Source organism: Frieseomelitta varia, unplaced genomic scaffold (assembly GCF_011392965.1).
Source record: "Frieseomelitta varia isolate USP_RPSP 00005682 unplaced genomic scaffold, Fvar_1.2 scaffold_314, whole genome shotgun sequence".
NCBI lineage: Eukaryota > Metazoa > Arthropoda > Insecta > Hymenoptera > Apidae > Frieseomelitta > Frieseomelitta varia.
The window spans coordinates 151,355-173,599 of NW_025110051.1; the positions used below are offsets into that span (position 1 = coordinate 151,355).

Genomic DNA, 22,245 nt, shown 5'->3' on the forward strand with positions numbered 1-22,245 from the left:
GAGACAAATATTCCGGACAGACGTGGCACGTCATTCCAGCGCAAGATTGCGGACCGTAACGAGTGACCGAGCCGTACACAACAATTCGTCGCATTCTCTTTAATTTAAATTCGATCGATACGACATCACTGCATAGAAATTATTAAGAAGTAATAAATGTATTATTTGTTTTACCTACGCTATACTTGAATATACGTAAAACTGAGAAAATATTGCAATTTCGAGACAAATATTCCGGACAGACGTGGCACGTCATTCCAGCGCAAGATTGCGGACCGTAACGAGTGACCGAGCCGTGCACAACAATTCGTCGCATTCTCTTTAATTTAAATTCGATCGATACGACATCACTGCATAGAAATTATTAAGAACTAATAAATGTATTATTTATTTTACCTACGCTATACTTGAATATACTTAAAACTGAGAAAATATTGCAATTTCGAGCCAAATATTCCGGACAGACGTGGCACGTCATTCCAGCGCAAGATTGCGGACCGTAACGAGTGACCGAGCCGTACACAACAATTCGTCGCATTCTCTTTAATTTAAATTCGATCGATACGACATCACTGCATAGAAATTATTAAGAAGTAATAAATGTATTATTTGTTTTACCTACGCTATACTTGAATATACGTAAAACTGAGAAAATATTGCAATTTCGAGACAAATATTCCGGACAGACGTGGCACGTCATTCCAGCGCAAGATTGCGGACCGTAACGAGTGACCGAGCCGTACACAACAACTCGTCGCTTTCTTTTTCTTTTAAATTCGATCGGTACGATATCGCTCGATAGGAATTATTATCGTTCGTTTACGACCTGGGTTACGTCAAAGTATACTTGAAACTCAGAAAATGTTGCAATAGCTTTGCGACAAAAAATTCTCAACTCTGCGTGGGACAAGAGGTGAAATTCCAAATGGAAAAGATATTCGAGCCGCGTTGGTTCTATATGTATGAATTATAATAATTCATATTTATATATATATATATATATATATATATATACACCGCGTAATACGAATATCTTTATTCTTCCTATTCAGCGGAAGTCAGCGAGAGATTGGAAAGAATTTTTGTAATTTTCTGCTCGTCGTCGATATCAGAAACGACGGTCGTCGTGAACCTGCTGTTAATTAGGAATGTGGGGCGAGTGTTCGGGTTAGGGGACGGGTTCTTTGTTACGGGGGATAATCAAAGAGGCTCTCGGGGGAGACTTGCCTGAACGATGTCTCCCAGATCGCCGCCCGGCGCGCTGAAGGTGAGCTTGCAAATGTAAGGCACCTTGTCCTCCTTTGGTCGATGCAGCTCCAGGTCGTAGGTCTTGCCCACGTCCCCGTAGTACGTTTTATTGCACGCTGAAACATTAAGGACAAACATTATTGGTACAACTTGGTTTTTAAGTATTTAGTATTTAAGGTATTTAGTATTTAATTTTGGTTCTTAGGTATTTAAAGCTTAGTTTTACGGTTCTCAACGTTTTCAAATTTCCGCTTTCAAATTTCTGCCAATAAACGAAAATGATATTTAAGAGACTTCGTCTGTGTTTCTTTATTTCATGTACAAGAATTTCGCATTTTTGTTCATATTTCAACTAAAAAGAAATGAACAAACGTGTAACACGTTCTAGTAATAATTATACATTAATAATTTTGATAAATACGAAATGAGGAATGCTGTACTATTCAATGTTGCATTAGCGTTATATAGATCATTATAAGTAATTACAATGTAAGGTAGAGAGAGAGAGAGGATTAATTGCACTTAAAATAAAACTTTTCTTTTTGAAAATTAAAAAAATGAACTTTTAGATACGACATTTCGAAAAAATTTTGCGAATTTTGCACTCGGGCAAACCAGAGAAAAATATAAATTGAGATTATTTCAATTCGTGTGTAACACCAGGGTCACGTTGGCATGATACATTGGCCGTGCAAAATTTATACACTTTACCAAATTCAATTCATATTTAATCTTTGTAAAATATCACGTTACGATAGAAACTCAATAGAATTATTTATTTTTTACTTTTAAAGTATTATCTGGTTATTTAAAATTTCGATGATATCCAGTTTGTTTCAACAATTTTTCCACTCCTCGACGTGTTGACATGAAACTTGACCGAGAGATTAATCCGACAGTGTTTCTCACATTTTATTTAAATTTGAGACGTTCTTTCAATTTACTATTTTTTACTATTTTCTTTACTCACATTTTATTTAAATTTGAGACGTTCTTTCAATCTACTATTTTTATTTAATTTACTTTCACATACACGACAGTGTTTTTCTCACATTTTATTTAAATTTGAGACGTTCTTTCAATTTACTATTTTTTACTATTTTCTTTACTCACATTTCATTTAAATTTGAGACGTTCTTTCAATTTACTGTTTTTTACTATTTTTTTACTCACATTTTATTTAAATTTGAGAGGTTCTTTCAATTTACTATTTTTATTCAATTTACTTTCACAAACACGACAGTGTTTCTCACATTTTATTTAAATTTGTGACGTTCTTTCAGTTTACTATTTTTTACTATATTTTTTTACTCACATTTTATTTAAATTTGAGACGTTCTTTCAATCTACTATTTTTATTCAATTTACTTTCACAAACACGACAGTGTTTCTCACATTTTATTTAAATTTGAGACGTTCTTTCAATCTACTATTTTTATTCAATTTACTTTCACAAACACGACAGTATTTCTCACATTTTATTTAAATTTGAGATGTTCTTTCAATTTACTATTTTTATTCAATTTACTTTCACATACACGACAGTGTTTCTCACATTTTATTTAAATTTGAGACGTTCTTTCAATTTACTATTTTTCACTATATTTTTTTACTCACATTTTATTTAAATTTGAGACGTTCTTTCAATCTACTATTTTTATTCAATTTACTTTCACATACACGACAGTGTTTCTCACATTTTATTTAAATTTGAGACGTCCTCTCAGTTTACTAGTTTTATTCAATTTACTTTCAATTTGAAAAATCAAATTTACTCTTTAGAGTTTTGCAATTGATTTCGAGAGGCAAACGTGCAACACGAGTTATCGTATCGTGAAAATTTCACGGAATCGTTTTCTCTTTTTTTTTTTTTTTCCAAAGCAACAGCCTGAAAAGCGAGATCCGCTCGTTTGAACATCTCCACCCAGGGCCAATTTCTTTTCTCTCGTTCGGTACTACAAATCAAAGATTCGAACTCGCCGGAGCATCCCTGGCAAAGATCCCCAGCCAAATTTCCGTGTAATCGGTATCGGAGACTCGATCAAAGGGTTTATCGAAGTGAATTTCGAGGCCGACCGGGCAAAGAATCGGCGGAGGCGTTCGATGAATTGTCGATGGCCCCAGGGCTGGTCGTTTCCCGCAGAAAAATTCGATTCGCCCGCGATCTCCTCTTACATTCAGTTAAACGGAGAACGCCGGCTCTCGATCAAAGTCTAAGCTGAATTTACTACCACGTATATATATATATATATATATGTACAATTACGTGACTCGTGTTTATTACGATATTACACCCAATATACTTAAACCATAAACTGTGTACTTGGAAAAATTGGTTGCATTTCGAATTTCAGAATTTTGACTTGGACGCGTTTGTCGAAAATTGGATGTTGGAGGTTTGAAAAATTTTCTTTCTTCCAAATGTTGCAGTTAAATAAATTGTCTTAGTACAGGGAAATCTGTCTAATTTAGTTTTGGTCTTCGACTCAGTCTTATTAAGATTACTTAGAGAAGTTATATTTCCATGTCGAATCTCAGAATTTCGACATCGACGCCGTTCGTCGAAAATTGGATTTCGAAGTGATTTTAGAAATCTTCCCAACCTTTGTAGAGAAACAAAAACTTCTTTCAAATATTACACTTAAAAAGAAAAAAAAAAAAAATAAACAGAAATTCTCTTTTAATTAGATCGTAGTACAGGAAAATCTGTTTAGCTCAGTTTAGTCTTAACGTATGTGTCGAGTTAAATATATACTATCTTGATACAAATATATACCATCTTTATATTATATATTTCATTTTTTAATTTATTTCTTTATTTTTTCAATTTATTCTTATATTATCTATCTATATTTATTCTTATATTATCTATCTATATTATATTATTATATATTATCTATCTATATTATATTATTATATATATTATATTATATTATTATATATTTTATTTTTTCAATTTATTCTTTTACATATCATATATTTCATTTTTTCAATTCATTCTCTTACATATCATATATTTCATTCTTTCAATTCATTCTCCTACATATCATATATTTTCTCAATTTATTTTACATTTTATTTTCACTTTCCAATTCGTACACAATAGTTTAGCCTCTAAATCCGACGTATTTAAAAACATTATTAAACGCGTATTTTCTCGAAAAAATTCACCGTCACGCTGACGACAGGCGCGAAGCGTGATAACGCAATGATCGAAAGACTTTTCGTCGTGTGTTTCAAAGGAAACCGAAACTCTCCCGCCGATTAAGTTACTTTGGCTTCCTCTATCGCATGCTCCCGTGCAGAATTACATTGTAGAGGATGGCTGGGTTACAATACCAGTTCATTGCGGGGCTTCAAGGGTTCATCATGCGCCAGTGTACATAATATATATATATATATATATATATGGGAATCGAGGCTAACGTCGCTGGGCCAACACGTGCGAAGACACACACAGACAAGCTATCGATGGTGGGGGAGTGAATGGGTCGAGAACACAATGCACGCCATTTCCAGGCATCGTGGTGGTCTCATTCCTAATCAGAATCCTAGTTTGCCTGGCTAATAGCGCACCTTGGAAATCTGGCCACCTTGTCTTCCCCTGTTGCGTCACTTATCGCCATAACCTCGGCCAATTTTCGTCGTTCGTCGAAACCTAACCTATAAGTCTCGCGTCTCCTAACCTAACACGCTGGACTTCTACATCAGGAGAATCAATCTGTTCATGGTCGGAGGAAGAGGAAATTGTTTCGATTGAATTTTAAAAATATTCCTCTTCGGTGAGGAAAAGTCACGACGAGAGTTCGGTTAGGCTCGATGATTTCTCTGGAAAAATAAGAGGATCAATTGTTTTTAGGCAAAGAACAGTTTTCATTCTTGCAGAACGAAAGTTGAAACAAAAAGTCTCTGAATTTTGCCTACTGAAATTGATATCGAGGTGTGTATGTCTCTTTTCGCAAACTCGTCACTGTTCAACAACACTCAGATATAATTCTCCTCTTATAAGAAGCGAGAGACAGTCGGTAGGATAAAAGAAAAGAAAAGAAAAGAAGAAAAAAAGAAAAAAGAAACGAGGGGAAGTTCTCGAACGTGTAAGAAAGCTGACTGACAAGTCGCGACGGATCGTTCGGAACGGCCGTTGGAGCCCAGGTGTAATTGAATATTCGTCGTCGTTAGGTTTAATGACAGGATTCGGTATCGGAAACCGATAGTCGGCCGTCGGCCTCTCCTCTCGCCGAAGTATCACGAATTCAGCAGGTGCATCTGTTACGTCAAATTACGAAAGTTCCCCTCCAGCTTCTCCGTGGCTGCGTCTGCCGGGGCTGACTAATGACTGGCATCAACTACTTGCCTGCGTGTCGTGGTATCTGGCAGCGGTGTCTGACGAATTATGGGCTTTTGTCACTGTTCAGACGCAGTCGGGGGGCCCCGGGCATTTGCACGCGGCCGCGTTGCAGAAATTTGCTCCTCCTCCCCCCTCCCCCCCTCTGACGGCGTTGCGCAGAGGCTCAAGGAAGAAAGAAAAAGAGAGAGAGAGCAAGAAAAGTCTTTCTGCAGCGTCTCCGCGATTAATGATGCCACCCCCCATCTATCTTCACCGCGCTTTTGTCCTGTTTTCTATCGCTCTCCCCTCCCCTTTATCTCGCCGGTCGGTGATTCGCCGCTGTTTACCCGGCTCGCCTTCATACTCTCTCGTTTGTCTCGATCCCGCCGCCAATTTTTCCGTCGTTCCTGCCAGAAACCGGCGCTGATCTTCCGTCCCCCGATTCTGGGGAACGTCGACGCCGACCCAGTTCCCGGTAGGGTAGAAGCCTTCCACTCGTCGTCCGCCGATCGTCGCGATAATAAATCCTCGACAGGTGAGCGCCACCGTTTCTCTTCCCGGCCCGTGCCACGTTCCACGCCCGTCGCCGGATTATATTTTATTGCGCAATAAAATATGGACTTCTCGCCGCGCGTGTGTACCGAGCGCGTTTTTTTTTTCTATTTATCACGCTGGCGATCGCTCGACAGTTACTCTAGCCCGATTTCCGAACGTCGGCAGCGTTATCCATTTCTTTTTTTTTTCTTTTTTTCTTTTTTCTATTTTTCTCTCTCTCTAGAGCCTTGCACGTCACAGAGATGGCAGAGTAACTAGGTCTTCGTTTAAATAAGCGATGATTAAACGAGAATAGCGAGATAGATATTTTTCCACTTGAGTAGAAGATTCATTTCATTTTATTTTAGTTGTTTTTTCCTATTTTTTTCTATTTTCTAGTCATTTTGTTTTAGTTATTTTTCTATTTTTTTTTATTCTAGTTATTAGTTATGTTTCAATTGTTTATATATTTTTTTCTATTTTAGTTATTTTATTTTATTTTAGTTATTTTTCTATTTTTTCTATTATAGTTATTTTATTTTATTTTAGTTATTTTTCTATTTTTTCACAGTCTAGTTATTTTTCTATTTTCCCACTCTAGTTATTTTTCTATTTTTTCTATTCTAGTTATTTTTCTATTTTTTCTATTCCAGTTATTTTACTTTAATTATTTTTCTATTTTTTCTATTCTAGTTATTTCATTTTAATTATTTTCTTATTTCTTCTATTCTAGTTATTTTATTTTAGTTGTTTCTCTATTTTTTCTATTCTAGTTATTTTATTTTAGTTATTTTTCTATTTTTTCCCATTCTAGTTATTTTATTTTAGTTGTTTCTCTATTTTTTCCTATTCTAGTTATTTTATTTTAGTTGTTTCTCTATTTTTTCTATTCTAGTTATTTTGTTTTAGTTGTTTCTCTATTTTTTCTATTCTAGTTATTTTATTTTAGTTGTTTCTCTATTTTTTCTATTCTAGTTATTTTATTTTAGTTATTTTTCTATTTTTTCCCATTCTAGTTATTTTATTTTAGTTGTTTCTCTATTTTTTCCTATTCTAGTTATTTTATTTTAGTTGTTTCTCTATTTTTTCTATTCTAGTTATTTTGTTTTAGTTGTTTCTCTATTTTTTCTATTCTAGTTATTTTATTTTAGTTGTTTCTCTATTTTTTCTATTCTAGTTATTTTATTTTAGTTATTTTTCTATTTTTTCCCATTCTAGTTATTTTATTTTAGTTGTTTCTCTATTTTTTCCTATTCTAGTTATTTCAGTTGTTTTTCTACTTTTTCGATTCCAGTTATTTCATTTTAATTATTTTTCTATTTTTTCTATCCTAGTTATTTCATTTTAATTATTTTTCTATTTTTTCTATTCCAGTTATTTTGTTTTAGTTATTTTTCTATTTTTTCTACTCTAGTTATTCTATTTTACTTATTTTTCTATCACTGCGGCATGGAAAATTGTAGGAAATTCCTGAAGATTCGTTCTTAACACCGGAACTACCGACGACGAAAATGTTACGATATTCGTAGCGAAGAAATTGAAGTGCAAGGTACAGGAGAAAGCAAATATTTAATAATGGTGCAATAAATAAAGAACTCAAGCTTCTATTAATACATTTCATTGAAAATCACTCGTGTATCTAGAAATATACTGCAATATAGAAAATTATAAATTGATCATTTGTACTGTTAATTTTTTCAGCAGCAGCAGTATTATGACGTAACAACGATACATTTAATTATTCATCGTAGAATTCTCTACAATCTTCCATTAAACTATCTTTCTACTTAATAATAAATTAAATGTAAAAGTAAAAATTAAAGCACATTAAAATTAAACAGATAACGGTAAGTTAAAATTGAAACGAATAAATAATTAATTAAGCGGCGAGATAACCTTTCCACTTGAATAAATTCGGGCAGAAAATTTCCGCAAGCTCGTTTCTAAATTTCGCGCAACAATAGGAACGATACACTTAATTACATATTTGCGGAGTTTAATGTTCCCAAATAACGGGATAAATCGCGGACGAAGCGTGGGAAGAAACCGTGGTTCAGACCGAACAGAAAACGACGTAATGCCTCACGTGTCGGGAATGAACGTCGTATATTCAACCGAAGGCGTTTCGTGACTACGAGACGGATAAGAAGGAAGAACGTGTCTGGAGAAAATTCCAAATACAAAGAGCTTGCTGCTGCAAAAAATACGGGACGAATTTTGGGGGAAAAAAAGGTGAGAAACAGTCGCGGAGTGGAAATCTAATTGGAAGCAGAGCAAAAAGTATCCTTCACCGAGCGAGATAATTTTCTTATTTCTCAAGTTATTTCTTTCGCCTACTTGCCGCGAACATACTGGGATTAAAGGCAGATCGTCGAAGATTTATCTTTCGTTTCGAAAGCAGCGGTCCGCTTTGAGGCGACGTTGCGCGATAAAAAGCACGGGCCAACGGCTGGGGGGGAGGAAAAAAAAAAAAAAAAAAGAAGAAAGTAGCTGCACGTCGCGATATGAGATGCTTTTACGAGCGCGGATTTTCTGCGGGATACGCTCGCCACCGGACGTCGGCCGGGTTTTATGCGTTTCCGGGCATCGCGTGATTGGCACGAGCCCCGTAAAGGAATGATTCGCCCTCGGCACTTTCTCCGCGAATCATCGGGAGGTTCTTGAATCTTTCAACGATGTCAGTACCTCCAATTTTTTATAATTTTGAATTTATAATTTTAATGTTCGTCGAGAAAGCAGTTGGAAGTTTAAACAGCTGAGTTTAAATAACAATATAACATAATAATATAATAATATATAATATATATAATATATATAATATAGTAATATATAATATATATAATATAATACAATACAATACAATACACGTTGAATAACATTTAAAAATTAGCGTATCGTTAAAATTTCCATTCACGAGTTTCCAACAGGAGTGCCTACACTCGCGCGTGTAATTTTCATGAAAGGTTCGCCCGTGGCCGCATCGATTCGTGCCACGTTTGAATTATTTTCTATACGTACGAGTACGGATAGGGAGGACATCTGACACACGCTTGTTAGTGCCTCGACAAAGGGTGCGTGTGTTGTTAAAGAGATGCGAGCTTGTTAAAAAATTCCGGCGGACAATAACCGGAGAGCACCGAGGGGGGGGGGGGAGGGGGGCAGGATTATCGAATTCTGAGCGCGGTTCGACTCGATTGAGTCGGGCTGGAAGCCTGTTGAGCCCATCATCGAGGCCAGCCCGTACATCCAATCTACCGTCTCCTTTCTTGTCACCGGCTCGGAGGGCTGAATCTAGTTTCTGCGAGGATCCATTTGCAAGAGAGATGTACACCAATACAGCCAAGGGGGAGGAAGCCAATACCGGTGGATATACCGGCGCGATCAGTGGCCTATCAACCGGAGTGCTTCTGCGGCTTCCCCCGGCAGTGAATAGAAAAAGGAAATCATTGGTCGGACGTTTGATCGCGGGGGCCGAGCCAGACCGAGGGATCTCTCTCTCCTTCGCGGAATGTCTGCGATCATTTGGCTTCCATTCTTCCGTACGGCAATTACGTCCCTTTCTCTCGATATCTCTCACTCCTGGCTTTCAACGCTGATGAATCCTCCCTCAACTGTCACATCGCTGGCAAAGTTGCGGCCGATTCGTTCAACTTTGACATTTCGCTGGAATTTCAAGTAGTCGACTCGAATTTCGAAAAAAGGCGCGAGTTTCTTCGCGAAGCTGAACTGAACGAAGGAAGGCATGTTCTCTGGGTTTTAGTTGTAGATTAGGTTAAACCCGCTGGCGGGGGGTTTTCGTTCCGCTTGCGAACCAAAGCGAGCCCCGGAAAGAGGGGAAGTTTCGTTTCGTTTCGAGAGAAGGTAGAATAACAGGGAAATTAGGAAAATGAGAAACGGGGGGAAATTCGGGGTTGGGGGGAGGGGGGAAATTCGTTGTTATGCGCGGCTGGCGTATCGCCAATCGCGAACCGGCCGTACTTAGCAACGGGGCATTCAACTGCAGCGCTACAAACAAGTTGCTCGCCGACTGCTCGGAATTATCCGTTTAGAAACGCGGCCGGCGAAATACTGCCCCGGTGGGGCAATGAATTCCCTGGGAAACAGTTCCCAACTGCGATTCCCCCAGCGATCACTTTCCGAACGAATGTATCTAAATTTACCTCGTGTATCGTCGCGTTGTAATAACGCGCCGTTAACTCGGTAACCTCTTGCGCTGGAAGGACGTGTCGCGCACGTCGAGAATTTTTTGTCCCAAACTGCAACATTTTCCCAGTTTTAAGTATATTTAAATGTAACTTAGACAAAACGAATGATAAGTTTATTACTTCTTAATAATTTCTATCCAGTGACATCGTAACGACGAGTTTAAAACAAAAAGAAAGCGACAAATTATTGTATACGGTTCGGTCACTCGTTATGGTCCGCAATCAGTGGTTAACCTCTTGCGCTGGAATGACGTGCCGCGCATGTCGGGAATTTTTTGTCCCAAGTTGCAACATTTTCTCAGTTTTAAGTATATTTAAGTATAATCCAGGCAAAACAAGTAACAAATTTATTATTTCGTAATAATTTCTATCTATCTAAAGTGATAACATACCGACGAGTTCAAAAAGAAAGCGACGAATTACTGTATACGGTTCGGTCACTCGTTATGGTCCGCAATCAGTGGTTAACCTCTTGCGCTGGAATGACGTGCCGCGCATGTCGAGAACTTTTTGTCCCAAAATTGCAATATTTTCTCAGTTTTAAGTATATTTAAGTATAATTCAGACAAAATAAATGATAAATTTATTACTTCTTAATAATTTCTATCCGATGACATCGTAACGACGAGTTTAAAACAAAAAGAAAGCGACGAATTTGTGGATTTGGTTTTATGTTTGCGGATTTAGTTTGATGATTATAGATTTGACTTTAGGTTATATGTGTGAGTGTGCGTGAGGTGTGGGACAATGGTGAGAGTATTGCGCAGTAGTGTGCCTTTGTCCAAGAACGAGGAAACGAGTGTACATACGCGAGTTAGAGTTAAGAGAGTAATATCAACGCGTGTGATTTCATATGCGAGAGTTGTTGTACACATTGTTTATACTATTTTCTTATATATTATACGTGTTAACTAAAAGTGTGTATTTCATTTAATCAACCCACAATTGGTAGCAGACCGTGGTTGTTGCAAATAGAGAGAGAAACTCGCAGAATTATTGTATACGGTTATTGTATACAGTTCAGTCACTCGTTATGGTCCGCAATTAGTGGTTAACCTCTTACACTGGAATGACGTGCCACGCACGTCGAGAATTTTTTGTCCCAAAATTGCAACATTTTCTCAGTTTTCAGTACATTTAAGTATAACCCAGGCAAAATAAATGATAAATTTATTACTTCTTAATAATTTCTATCCAGTGACATTGTAACGACGAGTTTAAGACAAAAAGAAAGCGACAAATTATTGTGTACGGTTCGGTCACTCGTTATGGTCCGCGAACCAGTTCCCAGCGCAAGAGGTTAATCGTCCGATGTAAGAGGGCGCTCGTTTCCTTTGCAGGTCTGGTTAGAATCTTGCCAGAAAGAAAGAAGTGCTCCTGTTCTATTCTTCATTCGGTGTACGGCGATTCCACTTGGGTGGAAGAAGGAGATGAGAGAGAAATTCGTCTGGCCGTTTATCGGTGCAAGAGGAATGGTGGCTCGTAGCCGGCGGCTAAGAGAGAATTCTGGGGGATCGGCTTCCCCTTCATCTCCTGTGTTCGCTGTCTCTCTTCTTGCTCCTCTTTTCCTCCCGCCCTTTTCTTTTTTTCAACTGTGTCGTTTGAAACATCGCAACCGGAGGCGACGGATGCGCGAACGAACGCACAAGGATCGACACGACGCGGCGCGGTGAAACGTGGAAATATGTAAAGTATAGCGAACGGATGAACGACCGAGACGGTAGTGGATGCGTCGTCATGTTGCTGCTCGTTTTCAAAAGGACAGCAACTGCCTTCGTGCTCCGGCGTTGCTCGCGAATACTCGCCTTCAATTGGAATTTTTAATCTCGAGCACTTTTGTTTTTTGGCTTCATCGAGTTTTGGAGAAATAAATAGAAGAACGAGATATGTTAGAATGTATGTAATAATAATTTTTTTCTAGTGGCAAAATTTTTTCAGATAGACGGGGTATGGAGTTATACTAAGGTTCGATGGAGAGGAAGTTAATTTTATTGCATAATCTGTTACTCTGGTTGCATATGCGTACTAACTATTGTGTTGGTGCGACTGAATCTGGACAAATAATACATGGAATGAAACAAGGAAAGAGACCTGGATAAGCGAATGAGACGTGGCAATTAATTAGGCTCTAGGAAATTAATCGATTTTCAACTTTCACGCGTAGAGTTGTAACAAAAGCAGGAAAAATGTATAGGATCACCTTGGATCCCGACTCGAGGACAAGAAATACGCCAGGATCCACCGATATTTGTACCCCTGTCGATTCGAGACAGGGGGTTTGCGGTTGATAAATGACGAAACAAGGAAGAAACGAAGTTGGGGGCGAGTTCCCCATTGAAAACATTACGTTCACTGCTGGTTGAAAGGCGTCGACGTCTCGTTGCGCCTCGTAAATTGCGAAAAGCTCGCAAAGATGCGCGCTGCACGCTGTCTGCCATCCTCTTTCATTTCCCGCGACTTTGTCCCACCCGTTCCGCGTTTCACCGATACATTCGCACGCTCCATTCAACAGAGAGTTTTCATAAAACCGAATTTTGTTGGTCGACGGATACATTCTTTCTCCCGTCCCCCCCCTTTTTTTTTCTATAATAGTCTCGCGTGGACGAATGTTCTGCTTTAACGAGGAAGTTAAATTTCGTCGCCGGCACGTATGAATTTAAATACATTTCCATGGGAATGTTCTGAAGTTTCCTGTGTTTTTTTTCTCTCTTTTTCTTTTTCTTTTTTTTTTTTCTTCTTCTAGCGACGTTGTAGTAAATTTCGAATTAAGCAAGAGACGAAATTAATAAACTGTCTGCCCGTTTAGAAGTTTCTGAAACTACGAAAAGTGAGGGAGGGCAAAGGGAAATATGATTCTGTATAGAAGAGAGGTCGGTGAACCGCGCGACGGGGGAAAGGATTCAATAGTTTCGCCCTCCCCGCCGGTGTGGCCGTGTGATCGTTTTCAGTTGAGAAGATTTGTTGGCGGATAGGACGGATTACACCGGAGTACCGAATAACTTAGCCGCGAGTCGTCGTTTCGTTTCCCCGTTTTCGCGAGACAATGTCGTCCGCGCGACAAAATGCTTGTGTATACAAGCGCGGAGTTCGCGATTCCTATTAAATAAACTGCAGACCCGCGTGCTGCTGCATTTAAGCGAACGAACGCGTCTGGCTGTTTTGTCCCGTTAATGGCGCAACGCCGCTTTTGTACAACGCACGCAAGAACGAGCACCGCCTTCCTTCCTCCTCTTGCCTTTCGCCTCATTCCGCGCTTTTCCAAGCTTTGCCAGTCGGCGGGACCACGTTTCGCTTATGGATTTCGCCAGGGTTCGAACGAGGGGGCGCACCAACCCAACCAGGTAAGCACGTGGAATAAATGCCAGGGGAAAGAAGTGGCCTCGTTAAACGGAGTTTTCATTCCCGCGTTGCGCCGTTTTCAATCCGTTTCTTCCGTAATCGGATTTTCCCCCTCGTTTGCAGATCAAAAAATCACTCCCTTTGAGTCTGCTCTTTCTCTGTTCTTCCCCCCCCCCCTTTTTTTATTTCGTTGGAATAGACGGTAAAGCGAATAAAATAGAACGTTGACAATTGAAAGTGGAAGTTATAAGGTGTAGAGGGCTGCCGGGACAAGTGAAACTTTTTTTCAAGTTGTGTTGTTATAAGGGAATTATAAAGGGTTAATTACCTCCCCTGTTCGCGTTCCTCTGTGGAACGCGTGTAAAAGCTGCTCCGCAAAATTTGGAGGCTTACTACGGAACTTATTTCAGGCGTGTGTGTCGGACAAATGAGGGTGGAGAAGGCTTAGAGTGGCTCGCACCAGGGGAGGAGAGTATTTCGTGCTTTGAAGCCGCTTCCCGGGCCGGAGGAATGCGTTTAAAAGTTTGCCAACAGCGAGAGTTTATCGAAGCATTCGGGAACACCTGGTGTTTTGTAGTTATACACGTATATCCTCGGATCGAGACTCTCGAAGAAAAGAATTCCAAGTTAACGGGGTATTTTGGTAATCCGGCATGAAGAAAATCAATTTTTTTTTTTTTTTTTTACATTTTCTCAAAGTACATGCTTTCGAAAATGTCTGTGTGAAAGCATTTGTTTGAATTCGTAAAATTAGCAAAGTTATAGATGTTTATAGGTACTGCTCGCAACGTAAGTATAAATATTTTACAAATATTTTTATTAATTACAAAACGGGTGGGAGAAACTTCAGATGTGTTTTTCTCAAAAAAATATTTTATTTTATATTATTCTATTTTTATTATTTTTAATATTTTTAATGTGTTTTTCTCAAAAAATATTTTATTTCATATTATTATTATTTTGTAATATTTTTAATATTTTTAATGTGTTTTTATCAAAAAATATTTCATTTTATAATTATTTTATAATATTTTATTTTTAATATTTTTAATGTGTTTTTCTCAAAAAATATCTTATTTTATATTATTATTATTTTGTAATATTTTTAATATTTTTAATGTGTTTTTCTCAAAAAATACTTTATTTTATATTATATTATAATTTTATAATATTTTATTATAATATATTATTATATTATATTTTTATTATATTATATTATAATTTTATAATATTTTACTTTTAATATTATATTTATATATAACACTTTTTCTGTACCGCTCGACTGATTGCAGGTATAACTTCAAATGTGTTTCTCTCAAATTCATATTTTTTAAACTGACTGAGGATGTCTCACGTTTTAGTTGACCGACTGCCTTGAAATTTGGTGGGGATCTTCACCGGATATACCCCTTATCGCGGATTTCAAAATCTGAAGGAAAAAAGGAAACAAAGCAAAACGACGAAATTCCACGAGTCGTGTCAACTCGTCGTTCACTCTTTGCGCCGAAAGTTACTGGCGGACACTTGAAAGAATTCCTCCGGAACGACGCTTCTCTGAAATCCTCTTTTCCAAAGAACTGTAGAAACCCTGCCGTGAAGCGAAACGAGTGAAAACTTTTTAATTAACCTTTAACATTAACACGACAGCTGGGAAAAAGAGTGTAAAAATGGTAAAAATGGCATTGGCAATTCGCAGAGTGGTCGCCAGCAGAACGAAAGCGGTGGAAACGACGAGACGAGCGGAAAAGGGTGGGTCCCGCTTTGACCTAAATGGCCGTCCAGTTGGCCGATGGCCAGTTCCCTATGTTCGTGCACTCGGCATCCGTTGGTCTTTACTTATATTTTTCGATATCAATTTCCCCGGGACCGATGAATTAATCGGCTGCGCCAGTGACGACCGGTTCGTCGCTTGCTACACGTAAAAATGTTTACACGCCGACGTTGCACGGGAATTAAATTCACCTTTATGTTTGCGCGGAGGAGCCGGAACAACCGGTGAGGAACACGATGTAAACTGTAAACGAATGGGCCGCTGTAAACAGAGGAACTCGACGGTCCAGCAAACAGCTACATGGTACTCTCCTCGCTCGTGAATTTCCTGTTTTAAGTTTCTGCTTGGCAACTCTGTTCCAGTCCGGGTGCATTAATATTTTCATAAGGTATGTTATTTCAGAGTTTCGATGAGTTTCTCGAGACGATGCTTCCTTGAGATTTGCTTAATCGTATTTTGTTTCACAGTAGTTTTCTTATCGCGCTCGCTATTATTTCTAGACAAATTGCTTTCCTGAATGATTGAAATTATTTTATTATTCTCTTTTATCGTTATTATTATCGTTGTTGTTATCAATTCTTTAATATGATAATGTTTGATGATAATTCTCTGAACTCTAGATCACTAAATGACATTCAACAGATTGTATCGATGGTCTTGGTGTTTTTACGGAAATATATCATTTCCGATTTATTATTAAAATCATGGATATTCGCTTGTCCTCATTTGCCGATTAAAAATAATAATTCTTCTTGTACATTAATGATAATTCTTAATACGATTCGGAAAAGCGCTTTAAATTTTGGCGCGTAGCGCCAGCCAATCAGAGTGCGTTACAAATTTCAACGGACCCGGTGACGTCACTGGCCAATTAAAGATATAAACTCTTCTTGTACGTCAATAATTTTTAATACGATTTGAAAAAGTGCTTCAAGTTCAACGCGTGCAGCTAACTAATCAGTGCACGTTGTAAAATTCAACGCAGCCACTGATGTCAGTTGCCAATTAAAGATATTCATTCTTCTTGTATGTCAACAATTCTTAATACGATTCAAAAAAGCGCTTTAAATTTCAGCGCGTAGCGCCAGCCAATCAGAGCGCGTTGCAAAATTCAACGGACCCAAGTGACGCCAGTTGCACCGAACGTTCGGCAAGTGTCACTGTGTATCAGGAAATTTCGCATCTTTTCGCGGTTTTGATCAGTTTTTTCCATCGAATTGGTGTGACTTTTGGACGAGAGTAGTGCCATACGATAAGAATGGAGGCTGAAACCAGCTGTGACGACCCTCAATTTATGATTATGTTGGAAACCTGTCTGCGTGTCGAGATCGAAACAGCCAAGCGTACGTCCTCTGGTAAGTAACCTCTCTTATTTCTTCGTTACTTGCCTTTTATCTTGAAAAGAATCCGTTTATGCATTATGTTTATGTACTGTTTATTTTGCGATATTCACTCGTTACTCGTTGAACGATGTACGTGGTGAACGATGTTTGACACTTTTTAATCGACGCTGATTGACACTCGAGGTAACGTTGACACTTGTTGAGCGTACACGCCGCCATATTTGAAACGAGACAAATGGCTTTCACAGAGTTTATTTCATCGTCGGTTTTGTGCATTTTTCCAAGAACTTGCGAGCGAGATAAAAGGACTGAAGCTGGGGATGCAGGCGCAGTTGAAAACGCGGAAGGAGTTGAAAGAAAAAACGGAGAGCGCGCAGGAAAACATACTGATTTTAACAAACACATTAAACCAGTACGTATATAAGGATAAGCGAAGCAACGCGACCTCGAGCAATTTGTGTTTATATTTTCTGAAAATTCCTTTGCAGAGAGAGTAAACGTGTTAACGAAATTTCCAACAAAATCGAGCTGATGAACCTGAATTTGGACAACGACTACAAAGTCATGAAACTGGATTGTCAACAATACGAGAATATTCTCAACGTGTACGAAGCGACGTGGCAGTCATATCACGTGCGTAATTTTCATTCAGCGTGAAATTCCGAGGTAGGGGGGGGGGGGTACTGAAGGTCGTTTGAATAAATTTCATTCTACGATTGCAACCGCTATTTAGGAGAGGTACGAGGAATTTCCGTTGGCCAAGGAGAGGAAGGAGTGGGAAGCAAAATTGAGAAAGCTTCAAGTGGATAAAATGGTGCTGGAATATAAGATCAACGGGCTGGAGAAGATGTCGGAGCAGAGGAAGCGCATCACGTGGCTGAGAATGCGCACGAAAATCGTGGAGTTCGCGCGCACCATATCGGACCACATGAACCTCGAGAAGAAATTGCAGGAATACAATCGAACCATCGAGCAGCGCAGGAAGGAGTTGGACATGATCACGACCGAGGTGCCCACCACCGGCGATCATTCACGAATTTCGAAGAAATTTTCAATTTTCTCTGGCGTAATACGTTTCTCTCATGGCGTGACATTTCCGATTCCTTTTTAGCTAGCCGTGCAGCTGAAGAAGCAGGAAGAGGAGAAAAAGGATCGGGCGTTGAAGCTGCTGGAAATGCCGCCGCCAAAGATTAATTTTTCCCACATGCGCACGATTTACGGTCGCAGATCGAGGACCGGCTTGCCTGACTGGAAAAGAAATGATGAGAATTCCATAGGTGGCCCTTTATACGTTTTATCGCGAGATATTCTTTGGAGCAGCGCTCTGAGAATATATTCTCCTTCCTCGTACACGGCCCGGTCTTCGATTTTAATTAAATTAGATTTAGACGTTTTACGAGAGTAATTTGTCTGGGGGTGAAATTAAAGAGTAACTCTTGGAATTCAGATACCCTGTCGGTGGATACCCTGATGTTGGAAGAAATGTGTCTGACAGAGGAGAGCGTCATGAAACCGTCATCTGAAATTTCAATTCACGCCGAGAAAGGCCAGAATGTTCCTTGTGACCGTCCGATCGATTCGACGAGCCCTTTCTTGGACCAGGAGCGGCAGCAAGTGGAGCACGAGGACGTAGCCAGCGAGGTAGATGGAAACATGGCTTTGGAAGCGATCGATGCGGCCGAGGAGGAACTGGAACAACGAATGGACCAGGAATTGGAGCACATGGACCAGCCATCCGGTATTTCGAAAGATAAGCAAACAGGCCGACGCAGCGAGGATCTTGAGGAGATGGATGATCTCGCAGCGAAGAGAATGAGATTGATCTCCGGCGAGGGGAAGTCGGTGGCGATACCGGTGAAGGATATTCAATTGGATAAGGAAAAGTGGGATTCGGTTGATCCGCTCTGTCGTTCAAGAATCACGAAGATCGAGACAGTTCGCTACAAAATGCCCTCGATTAAAAACATAGACAAAAGTAACTCGAATCAAGTTTGTAGGCCAAAAGAATTGACCGTGACATTTTTTTTTTTTTTTTTTTTTTTTTTTTTTTTTTTTGATTTCTTTAATGCAGCCAAATCTTTTGGTCTCGTGCATCTCCTGTTGTGGACAAAAATGATTGCACATTTATCAAACAATGATTCAGCTCCAAGGGGAAGTCGATTGGTAGATCAGTCTCCTGGGTCAAGGATAACAACGCCTTTGATGAGAAAGCACGATCAGGATCATGCCAATCCCTCCAGTATGTTTACTCCACACCGCTACGATTTCTCTGATAACAGCGACATGAGTTTCTGTACGGATAATATGGCCAATCTGAAAGGTACCATTGCTTCTCTATCTTCGAGCTTGGACTTGTCTTGTTGTACGCTTCTATTTTATTGGATGTATATCGTATATTCAGCTGATCAAATATCCCTATACGGAGGATCTGTTCGAGATTTCTGCGAGTGCTCCAACATATCCATGCCCATCGAGGACGCAATCTCGGAGAGCAATGCAAACGCCCCATCGACCAGCAAGACTCACAATTTTCCACGTACTTGTGATACATCTCATCGAAGGCTTCCATTGATTTCGCCCTTTTCTACGCTCACGTCTGCTTTTTTTTCTTTTTGTTGCAGAATTCGATTTAAGTAATATTTTGAAACCTACTTTCGGAGCGAAGAAATTCTTCTAGACCCTCAAGTCGTCTCGAAGATGATCGACGATCGTTCAAAAGCTCTGCACTTGTTGTAAAACCTAGTTTAAATGGAATAAAAGCGCGCAGAGCGAAAGGTGAACGAGGTAATTTCTTCGGTGGTACGGTAATAAGGTACGGTTCTCGCTTCGTTTTTCGCCCAGGCCGAGTAATATTCGAGCGAAATTACGCGTAGTCGTAATTTTCACCCTCGCCGGTCGGTAGAAAGCGTCCGGTGGCTCGGTTCCGCACTAAGAAATCGGAAAAAGGAAACATGAAAGACGCAGACGCCAGGAGGGAGGAAAGAGGCACACGCCAGGCTGGAGGGAGAGAAAGGAAGAGCACTCGGCTCGACGACTGGAAAGTAGGTCCTTTAAAGCGCCCCTTTGTGTACCACTCTTTAAAGATCATTGCCACCGACATTTAATCTTCAGTCTGACTGTTTGCGAATTATTTAAAGGACCAACGTACAGTCGAAAGCTGTTCGATACAATTTCTTCTTCACGGTCGAGGACTGAGACTCTTTAAATTTTCCAGCTTCAATTTCTCACGCTTAAGAAGCATACGTGAAAGGATTCCGTGTCGTTGTACCTTCTGAAAAGCGTTGTACTTTCTTACAAGTAAATAGAGTTACTGTGGCAAGAAAAATTCTAAATTGCTATTAGAAACTGGGCCATGTGCGGTTCTTTTAAAGGAACCTTCTGCTTGGAACTAATGACGCGGGGGAAATCCATTCAGGCACAGGAAAAGATATTTAGGCCTTGGTTAAAATTTTACAGGGCTATTTTAAAGGGCTCCGGACTTCGCAACTGTTAATGGTCGCCGAGACTTTGAATAATCCCAAAGAAGCGAGAAAGTTCTTTCCGTACAGAGAGAGGATTGACCGATTGTTCCAGAAAAGGGAAGCAAGAGTACTTTGCGTTTTCTTTTTCCCCTCCGGGGGGGAATATGCTATCGACGTGCATGGAATAACGGGGCTGATGAACGGTAACTTCTTAATAAAACCAGGCCGGCGCCCCATCGCCAGGCCTCGTTCTCGCGCTTAATTGCTTGAACCAGTATAATTGATATAAATTAACCGGGCTTGCGTGGAGTATTCATCGTAGTCGCGGCAAGAATACCAAAGTTTGTTATTACCTATCGTAACTTTTCTCCAACGAGCGGTCCGACTTCCGGTAACCCGTTATGAATGCAGTATATAAAAGCGGCCGTGTCCGTCGGTGATATATCGTTGGCTTACTTTCGAACCTCCTCCCGGCGTCGACAAAAATAAATTGGAAAATTTAATAAAAAAAAGAAAACACGAAAGTGGAGGAGAACAAAGGTATGAAAGGGGTGAGTGGAAACGGAAGGAGCGAGCTTCAAGGAAATTCATAATTGTGCCAACCAGCGTCTTTGTTTAATGAAAAATGGAAGCAGGGAGCTGCAGGGAGATCTCTCTTTTTAAAGAAGATGCCTTACTGCAATGCCTGAAACTGTTACTTTACATCTTTTCCTTACGCAGAGGGATTTATTGTACAAGTGAAGAACACAACGTTTGTACTCTTGTCAAGACTGCAATTGACATTGGAGAACCAGTCGTTTGTACCTTAATGAAGTCAAAGACTCGGTATTGGATTAAAAATTCAAGGTATTTGTTTGTATATAAAATCAAAGTAGAATTAGATCTTTGGAATCTTTTTGAAAGCTTGTACATTTTATATGTAACATGTATATAACTTACGTCGATTTTATCGTTATTTCGCGTCTCAATGTATCGACACCATTTTCCTCGAGCAGTTTCGCTGACCACTCGTTCCACTATCCCTCTATCTGTTTCACAGAACGCTGGCTGTTTTTCTTTCCGGTTGGAAGACTCGGTGCCGCTGTTACGTGACTGGAATCCGCCACCGCCGTTGGCACGCCACTTTTCTGCAGTCGCTGCGACCGGAAGTTCTTCAGCCTGTGGATCACCAACGACCTCCCCTTCCCTCACCCGGTGCAGCTTCATCGAATCCTAGCCATCGACTTGATTATCTTTTACCAACGCGGCTCGTGCTCTTTTTCCTCCGCTCTCGATCATTCGCGAGCGTACAGAGTAAAAAGAAAACGGGATAACGCCTGAATCAGGGAGGGCAGCCATGGCGTTTTACGATCCTTGGCGGAAAAATGGAGATCGGGCACGAGACACTGAGTCAGCTGGTACTTGCTTTATTATCCTCCATGGTTTCAGCAGTGGAACAATTTTCAACCTGTACATTATCGAACTTGTTCCATAGTTACAGCCCCGATTCAGGAAACGGGCAACTATCGCGACCGAGGTGAAACTTGCTGGGGACAGATTGGTTATGGGTATCGGAAAGTCGAGGCGCTGATTGCGTTCGAAGTTTATTGGATCGTTAGGAAGATGTTCTCGATGCGCTTTACGCCCCGGTAAAGCGTGGAATTTTGCTTCCTGGATTATCTTTGCGAATGCGCTAATTGTCTTTTTAGGCAGACTTGGTCGAACGTAAATGATTTTTAGCCAAGTAGATATATTAGAATATATCATATATATTAATACATTATATATATTATAATTATTATATTATATATATGATATATTTTAATATATCTACTACTATTAGAATATATGATATATTAGAATATATCATATATCATATATTAGATATATTAGAATATATCATATATATCATATATTAAACTACAGTATCAAATTAGTAGGTAAGTCCGGGTGATATGGTTATCAAATAGGAATTAATTTTCAGCTTTTTTTTTAGTGGTAAACTATATTGTTTGCTTTCATTTGAAAAACAAGGTAA

The 22,245-nt window shown here is 39.4% G+C and overlaps 2 protein-coding genes and 1 long non-coding RNA gene across 3 annotated transcripts in view; 2 read left to right on the forward strand and 1 right to left on the reverse strand.

Annotated features, from left to right (window-relative positions):
- LOC122529891 overlaps positions 1-14,300 on the forward strand; it is a 35,966-nt gene extending 21,666 nt beyond the window's left edge. The window contains exons 2-3 of the long non-coding RNA XR_006306871.1: positions 11,655-13,655; positions 14,064-14,300. This is a non-coding gene — a long non-coding RNA (uncharacterized LOC122529891). The remainder of the gene's footprint in view (positions 1-11,654; positions 13,656-14,063) is intronic.
- LOC122529886 overlaps positions 1-22,245 on the reverse strand; it is a 251,889-nt gene that overhangs the window by 32,579 nt on the left and 197,065 nt on the right. Inside the window, exon 5 of the mRNA XM_043656393.1 lies at positions 1,228-1,364. Within this exon, the coding sequence (XP_043512328.1) occupies positions 1,228-1,364 (137 nt within the window). The remainder of the gene's footprint in view (positions 1-1,227; positions 1,365-22,245) is intronic.
- Positions 14,414-21,946, forward strand: LOC122529888. Its single transcript, XM_043656395.1, is given in 11 exon segments — positions 14,414-14,442; positions 15,015-15,812; positions 16,500-16,779; positions 17,053-17,224; positions 17,226-17,400; positions 17,501-17,776; positions 17,879-18,044; positions 18,215-18,742; positions 18,911-19,087; positions 19,169-21,625; positions 21,703-21,946. Coding segments are annotated over 8 exon segments (1,827 nt in total). The 5' UTR covers positions 14,414-14,442; positions 15,015-15,812; positions 16,500-16,682; the 3' UTR covers positions 19,405-21,625; positions 21,703-21,946.